The 9,111-nt window shown below is 38.7% G+C and overlaps 1 protein-coding gene across 1 annotated transcript; it reads right to left on the minus strand.

The window, feature by feature from the left end:
- Positions 1-1,635: 1,635 nt before the first annotated feature.
- LOC139480485 (actin, non-muscle 6.2-like) lies at positions 1,636-3,547 on the minus strand. Its single transcript, XM_071263572.1, has 2 exons — positions 3,425-3,547; positions 1,636-2,640 (listed from the first exon to the last, which is right to left on the minus strand). Exons 1-2 carry the CDS (start codon positions 3,545-3,547, stop codon positions 1,636-1,638), a joined length of 1,128 nt encoding a protein of 375 aa, XP_071119673.1.
- Positions 3,548-9,111: the final 5,564 nt, after the last annotated feature.

Consider the following 9,111-nt stretch of genomic DNA (forward strand, 5'->3'; position numbering starts at 1 on the left):
TGAGTATGTCAGTATCATATTTCGGTATGGTTTGAATATGACTTACGTATGATATAGAATGATTTGAGTTTGTACTGAGCATGACGTGGGTATCATTTAGTATAATTTAAATATGATGTTAGTATGATTTGAGTATGACGTAATATGATTTGACTATGATGTGAGTGTATGATTTGAGCGTCGCGTAAGAATCGTGTGATTATGAGAGTATGATTTTAGTGTAATATGAGTATGATGTAAATATGATTTGAGTATGGGGTGTATAGCATGTGACTATGATTTGAGTATGATGTGAGTATCATTTAGTATCATTTGCTGTGAGTATGCTGTGAATATGTGAGTATTTCAGTACAGTGCGAGTATGATTTGAATATTCGACATGTTCGACAACTTGTCCCCAGTGTATCCTCTTCTCACAAATATTCCGGACCGCCTCCGTGGTCTAGTGGTAGAGCGTCCGCCCGGAGAGCGGAAGATCCGGGGTTCGATCCCGGTCGCGTCATATCAAAAGACGTTAAAACATGGTACTTGTTGTTACCCTGTCTGGCGCTCGGCATTAAGGGGGCTAAGTCAGCTCGGAGTCAGTATACAGTATGAGTGGGGTATTCATGTTAAACTGCGGCATGGTATCTCAGTGGGCTAGCACTATAAATCGGCATCAGTCCGGACTAGTACAAGCAGCCACAAACACACACACGAACATGCACGTCGCTATATAAGTGCAATAATCTTGGACGCGACGTTAAACCCCACTTCACCTCACCTCACCTCACAAATATTACCCACAAAAATACGCTTGATTAATCCAAACATTGATGCAAACACATAAGCAGCCAGCAAACCAAATAATTAAAATCAAATGAGATTATCTGAAAAATGAAAAGAGTTTTGACAATTTGAGAAAATAGCATCAAGTATTGAGAAGCTGTGGATGAGGGCGGGAGGAATGTTCCAGGCTGTCGGGCACACAATCCACAACACGCTTTGTCAATGTCAGATCTTCATTTAAGTTTGCTCTTACTAAATTCAGGAAGTCGTAAGGGATCCTTGAGGATTGTTATTTCTCATTGGAAACCCCACGACGTTTCGACATTTTGAAATTGGACATAAATGACATAATTCCTTTTGAGATACTCCCTAGTATAGGTAGTTAAGCATTGGTTGCTACTATCTGCATCTCCAATACACATGCATGCACATCACGTCCTGGCAATAGGTAACCCTCCAGGAATAATATTGAGTTAATATCGTTTTACGTCGCTTTTAGCTATATCCCAGCAATATCGCGGCTGGGGTCAGAAAAACTCACTTTTGAAGTTAAGAGGGTATTTAGATTTTCTTGTTAAATATCTTGTTATGCAGTGACCTTACAAAGTTAACATTTTCACGAGCGGCACAGGCACTTTATTATTTGTATTTATTATGTATTTCTTAGCAGATCTGAAAGGGGCGATCAGGTAGCCTAGTGGTTAGAGCGTCCAAGAAAGTAAAAAGAAAGTATAGAAAAGCTTATTTTTTCACTTTATTTTTGAAAAATCAAATATATTATTTGAGCAACCGATAAAGTGTCGGTTTGTGAAGATGTATGCGTGACTGAATATTGCACACATTGTCCAACAAATCGCTTAGTGTGCTTTAGAAACACTTTCTGTGGACAATGGATGGGCCGGACTCATCGTACTCCTGCTTGCTGATCCACATCTGCTGGAAGGTGGACAGAGAGGCAAGGATGGAGCCACCGATCCAAACGGAGTATTTCCTCTCTGGAGGAGCGATGATCTTGATCTTCATTGTTGGTGGAGCAAGGGCTGTGATCTCCTTCTGCATTCTGTCAGCGATACCGGGGAACATGGTGGTACCTCCTGAGAGAACAGTGTTGGCATACAAGTCTTTACGAATATCAACATCACACTTCATGATGGAGTTGTATGTTGTTTCGTGGATACCAGCAGATTCCATTCCCAAGAAGGAAGGCTGGAAGAGGGCCTCTGGACAACGGAACCTCTCGTTGCCAATGGTGATGACCTGACCGTCGGGAAGTTCATAGCTCTTCTCCAATGAAGAGGAAGAGGCAGCAGTCTGCATTTCCTGTTCAAAGTCTAAAGCAATGTAAGCTAATTTCTCCTTGATGTCCCTGACGATTTCTCGCTCGGCAGTGGTGGTGAAGGAGTAACCACGTTCAGTGAGGATCTTCATGAGGTAGTCTGTGAGGTCACGTCCAGCAAGGTCCAGTCTCATGATGGCGTGGGGAAGGGCGTAACCCTCGTAGATGGGGACAGTGTGGGACACACCATCACCAGAGTCCAGAACAATACCCGTCGTACGACCAGATGCGTACAGAGACAGAACAGCCTGGATTGCCACATACATAGCTGGAGAGTTGAAGGTCTCGAACATGATCTGGGTCATCTTTTCACGGTTGGCCTTGGGGTTGAGTGGAGCCTCAGTCAGGAGAACGGGGTGCTCCTCTGGAGCCACACGGAGCTCGTTGTAGAAGGTGTGATGCCAGATCTTCTCCATGTCGTCCCAGTTGGTGACGATACCGTGCTCGATGGGGTACTTAAGGGTGAGAATACCTCTCTTTGACTGAGCCTCGTCACCGACGTAGCTGTCCTTCTGTCCCATACCGACCATCACACCCTGGAAGCAAAGAAAATATGATATTACATGTAATACAGCATATGCAGGATCTCGTTTCACAACAATAAAATCAAAATTGATAAAACGTATGGTGTAACATACTGCCAGAGTGAGGCACCTAATCGCCAGCACAAATGTAAATATGCATATGACAGATAAGAGAGGTGATTTAAATTCCGAATTACAGCCAATATCAATAATGTACACGGGCTTGGTTTGAGTAGCAAAACGTCCCATGCACCAAGAAATGATCAACTTGCATTCGCATGTGACAATCAAAATTCCAGTTTAGGAAATGTTGATCAATCGTGTTACATGGTGTTACAGTCCACAAAATCAACTGGTTGTGTGATCATTGCTATTCCCCACAGAGGACTAATCTAAGAATACGCTATAGAATATGAGTCTATATGGTCAATGTTGTCGTATTCCTATTCTATAACTATAATACTTCAAACGGTTAATGTTTATTGCAAATGAAACGTACTCTTCGCTGTGCACTGTCAACAGGTCCAGAATCTCCCTGTTCACTATTGCTCTTTTTCAATATTTTGTTTTAATGTTTGTTTTAAATTTTCAGAGACTTAGCGTTACTCTACAGCCACATCTACTCTGCAGGTTATAACCATGTGATAATAATGTGAATGTGGTTATGTATTTAGAGAAATATTAAGCCATTCAAACACTTGGATCGGTTTTCATGTGATGGCAGAGATATAATTCACCTCTCATGTTGGTTGGTCGAGTATATTGTTATAACTTCCTTACAAGCTGAAAAACTTACCTGATGTCGTGGGCGGCCAACGATGGAGGGGAAGACAGCTCTGGGGGCGTCGTCACCGGCGAACCCGGCCTTACACATGCCGGAGCCATTGTCAATCACCAACGCAGCAACATCATCATCCATGGCTTATGTATGTAGGCTGACAACAGTAAACTCGGCAGTGACCCTGAGATGTCTTCACGCTCGGCTCGCCGGTCCTTAAATAATGGAGTGACCCTTGCCTTACGCCTATACCACGTGATTAATAGGTCACCTTATTAGGTCATCTCACGTGACCAGTACCCCGATCAAGTGTCATCCCCCCCCTCCCCCCAGCCTCCACCCCGCCACACGCCCCGAGCCATCGCGCGTGCTGATCTATGCCAGTCTAACTGATTCAAACACAGTTTATATTAATAAAAAAATATTAAACATGCTTGTTTATGCAAGTGTTTTTAGGACATCCGGGATTTTTTTTTAAAAATTATGCCTTATAGATATAGTGAGTGAGTGAGTGAGTGAGTATGGATTTACGCCGCTTTTATCAATATTCCAGCAATATCACGACAGAAGACACCAGAAATGGGCTTCACACATTGTATCCATGTCGGGAATCGAACCAAGGTCTTCGGCGTGAGGAGCTAACGCTTTAACCACTAGGCTACCGGATCGCCCCCTTACAGATATATGACTACAAGGTTTCATGGTGTGACAAAAATACTGAAAATGGGCATGTTAATTAGTGTCATGCATTCGCTGTGTAGAGAGGTTTTTTGGTAACTATTGTCAGCAATTACGCTGTGAAATGCCTTATTCGTGTATATATCAAAATGTATATATGTATATCTTTAATCTATATTACTTAATGAAGCTGCCTGAAAATCCAGATTCACGCCCCCATCCCGCTGACAGACTCGGCTGAGCACCCACGCCCCGGGCGGTCCTCTGTGATCAGTGACAATAGAGTGCTGATTACATAATGTTATTTACATACACCAAGCCCCCCGGGGTGTGCTGCTTTCTGTACCCCAGGGGACGGAGAGTGTTTTAGATATACGGCATCTTCAACACATACTCAGACAGGTTCATTATCGACCAGGCAGCCATTTGTCACTCTTCAATGTTGCTACCGGCGTTTTGACTTGTATCAGGCATGCAGAGCATAGACGCTAAATCAAGGGGAACTAGGATGAGGCCTTGTGGCAGCCCTGTCAAGATACAAGGAAGCAACACTCACTACAAAGTACAATATGAAATAAATGTGCCCAGCCATATTTGACTTATGAGGCACAATAAAACACATATAATGGCATGTTTTCTACGCTTGTATATAAATAAATATGTTAAAGTAAAGCAAAAGTAAAGGAGATACCAATCAAAAAGTGTCTTTTTTTTAAAATTACATTTTGAAGGAGTGCTAAAATGTGAAACTTTTTAAAATAATTACTTGTCTTTATTTGATTATTTTAAATAGAGTTATGACAAAATATAGTGTAACAATGTTCTTTCTACAAAGAAACATCTTCATTAAATGTTTTAAGAAAGGATATTTGACATGTAATACAGTTGAACAAATATGCCGGAGATCTTCCTGAAATTATGTTTATTATGTTTTTAAGTAATCTGTACTTCATTATTTAGGTCTGATAACTCAGATTTTATGATACAGATAAATCCCGCAGCCAGATTTTTTTTCTAAGCACAGTAACAAAGTTCCATAATTACACCAATCAGATGTCCCGCTTAATTGCCGTGAACACTAATGCTTGTTAGCCGGGATGCATTCTTCTTTGGGCTGCTTGTAATTGTAGCCAGGGCCTGGTGATGTAGGTATTATGTAAGTGGGTAGTTATATATAATGAGCGTTAATCGGAACGATTGTCGCGGCTTTGAGTGTTGGTGACTGAGCTGGACGGTTGGTTGACACGAGTGTCAAAGGGATAAGGAATTCACCATCGTAATCGACACGTCCATTGCGTCATCAGCATTGTACTCCAGATGAGGTTGAGTTACTTGGGATTTAACTGCACGTTCAAGATTATTGAATTCACATCACTTTATTATTCGAAAACCAACGACCGGTATACATGAGCATGCATATATGCATATATATCCCCAAAAGCAGTATACACACATTTAATAAATAATACAAGGAAGGTGATCGTACATTCAATAAATAACACAAGGAAGGTGATCGTACATTCAATAAATAATGCAAGGAAGAGGAACATACATTCAATAAATAATGCAAGGAAGAGGAACATACATTCAATAAATAATGCAAGGAAGAGGAACATACATTCAATAAATAATGCAAGGAAGAGGAACATACATTCAATAAATAATGCAAGGAAGAGGAACATACATTCAATAAATAATGCAAGGAAGAGGAACATACATTCAATAAATAATGCAAGGAAGAGGAACATACATTCAATAAATAATGCAAGGAAGAGGAACATACATTCAATGAATAATGTAAGGAAAATGAACATACATTCAATAAATAATGCAAGGAACATTAACATACATTGAATAAATAATGCAAGGAACATTAACATACATTCAATAAATAATGCAAGGAAGAGGAACATACATTCAATAAATAATGCAAGGAAGAGGAACATACATTCAATGAATAATGTAAGGAAAATGAACATATATTCAATAAATAATGCAAGGAAGAGGAACATATATTCAATAAATAATGCAAGGAGGAGGAACATACATTCAATAGATAATGCAAGGAAGAGGAACATACATTCAATAAATAATGCAAGGAAGAGGAACATACATTCAATGAATAATGCAAGGAAGAGGAACATACATTCAATAAATAATGCAAGGAAGATGAACATACATTCAATAAATAATGCAAGGAAGAGGAACATACATTCAATAAATAATGCAAGGAAGAGGAACATACATTCAATAAATAATGCAAGGAAGAGGAACATACATTCAATGAATAATGTAAGGAAAATGAACATACATTCAATAAATAATGCAAGGAACATTAACATACATTGAATAAATAATGCAAGGAACATTAACATACATTCAATAAATAATGCAAGGAAGAGGAACATACATTCAATAAATAATGCAAGGAAGAGGAACATACATTCAATGAATAATGTAAGGAAAATGAACATATATTCAATAAATAATGCAAGGAAGAGGAACATATATTCAATAAATAATGCAAGGAGGAGGAACATACAGTCAATAGATAATGCAAGGAAGAGGAACATACATTCAATAAATAATGCAAGGAAGAGGAACATACATTCAATGAATAATGTAAGGAAAATGAACATATATTCAATAAATAATGCAAGGAAGATGAACATACATTCAATAAATAATGCAAGGAAGAGGAACATACATTCAATAGATAATGCAAGGGAAATGAACATACATTCAATAAATAACACAAGGAAGGTGATCGTATATTCAATAAATAATGCAAGGAAGAGGAACATACATTCAATAAATAATGTAAGGAAAATGAACATACATTCAATAAATAATGCAAGGAAGAGGAACATACATTCAATACATAACACAAGGAAGATGAACATACATTCAATAAATAATGCAAGGAACATTAATATACATTCAATTCATAACACAAGGAAGGTGATCGTACATTCAATAAATGATACAAGGAACATTAACATACATTCAATAAATAATGTAAGGAAAATGAACATACATTCAATAAATAATGCAAGGAGGAGGAACATACATTCAATACATAACACAAGGAAGATGAACATACATTCAATAAATAATGCAAGGAACATTGATATACATTCAATACATAACACAAGGAAGGTGATCGTACATTCAATAAATGATACAAGGAACATTAACATACATTCAATAAATAATGCAAGGAAAATGAACAAAGATTCAATAAATAATACAAGGAGCATTAACATACATTCAATAAATAATGCAAGGAACATTAACATACATTCAATAAATAATGCAAGGAACATTAACATACATTCAATAAATAATACAAGCAACATTAACATACATTCAATAAATAATGCAAGGAACATTAACATACATTCAATAAATAATGCAAGGAAGAGGAACATGCATCCAAATGATAATAGAAGTAAGATGATGGGACTGGAAATAATATTTCAGTGGCAACGTGCTCATAACGTATATAAATATATAAAGGAACATTCTTTAAATTGTTCCTTTTTTTCTTGGATGTAAACAATTGTTTTTAATTTGTACATGTTTGGTCTTTCATTGACTGGACTATACATAATGAGCTGACACGCCGTGATATAACTGAAATGCTGTTCAAACTGGCGTTGAACCCAACTCACTCACACTCACACGGACTTGGATGATTCAGATAACAAAAAAATCGTTTCCCGTTGTTTTAGCTTTCGTTACATTTGGCTCATCAGTATTCAGTATGAAAAGACGTGAATATCATAGATGCTGAATAACCGGAGAGTGCGCCCCTAGACTCGTACATAGCATATGTTAGACATTCCTGTCATGTGTTAGAGAGGGTTGACGTCCATCACCCTGCATGTAAGTTCCGAGGGTCAATAGGTCCCTACAATGTATCCCTTACAGCGAAACTAACAGTCAAAGTGAAACAGGGCGCAATCGTGCTGATATTGCTGACTGCAAGTAATAAAACCGTGAGATTGCTGACTGCTAGTCTCCGTGATATAGCTGTCATATTGCTGACTGCAGTCCCTATGAGTTAACTGTGAGATTGCTGACTGCAGTCCGTATGATATAGCTGTCATATTGCTGACTGCAGTCCCTATGATATAACTGTGATATTGCTGACGGCAGTCCCTATTAGTTAACTGTAAGATTGCTGACTGCAGTCCCTCTGATATAACTGTGAGGTTGCTGACTGCAGTCCCTATGATATAGCTGTCATATTGCTGACTGCAGTCCCTGTGATTTAACTGTAAGATCGCTGACTGCAGTCCCTATGACTTAACTGTGATATTGCTGACTGCTGACAGGGTGACACTGCATCTGACATCGCAAACCTGAAGTATGTGTGTTTGAAACGAACGTCACAATAAGGCATACGTGCCAGGTTGAGTTTATATACACGGATCAGTCGCCATGCATCGTTTTTATGATATACAAATCAATATATTCAAACATTGTTTGACATTATATGAATGTGACCATCTCCAAGCCCTGTCTGACTTTATGTGCACGTGACTATCTTCAAGCATTATTTGACATTATATGCACGTGAGTATCGTCAAACATTGTTTGACATTATATGCACGTGTCTATCGTCAAGCCTTGTTTGACATTATATGCACGTGTCTATCTTCAAGCCTTGCTTGACCTTATGTGCTTGTGAATATCGTCAAGCCTTGTTGCACTTTATGCCCGCGAAACCTCTGTATGGTGCAGTGTATTACCTGTGTACAAGGTGGTTGGTGAAGCACGCTTGCGAACTATACATAAACGAAAAAAACATGAAATATTAGTGTTGTCCAATGAAGGTAACACTAAGTAAAACTATTTACTAAATATGTGGAATCTAGGCGAACGTTCAAGGCGTACACCGCTGGAGGAAATAGGACTCACAGTGAATGCATTCATAACCTGTGTTTACTGTAGCCCCGCTTACATACTTGTACTTACTCGGTCTCGTGTGTACCTACATGTCTCCCATCAGACATTCCGGG

Source organism: Haliotis cracherodii, unplaced genomic scaffold, assembly GCF_022045235.1.
Source record: "Haliotis cracherodii isolate W230 unplaced genomic scaffold, xgHalCrac1.p SCAF_4, whole genome shotgun sequence".
Lineage (NCBI taxonomy): Eukaryota > Metazoa > Mollusca > Gastropoda > Lepetellida > Haliotidae > Haliotis > Haliotis cracherodii.

What these genes read in the sequence shown, in the direction of transcription:
- LOC139480485 (XM_071263572.1), bottom strand. Translation starts at nt 3,547, where the DNA reads ATGGATGATGATGTTGCTGCGTTGGTGATTGACAATGGCTCCGGCATG. An exon ending in TTGGCCGCCCACGACATCAG is followed by an intron (nt 2,641 to 3,424) that starts GTAAGTTTTTCA and finishes CTTTGCTTCCAG; the next exon opens with GGTGTGATGGTCGGTATGGG.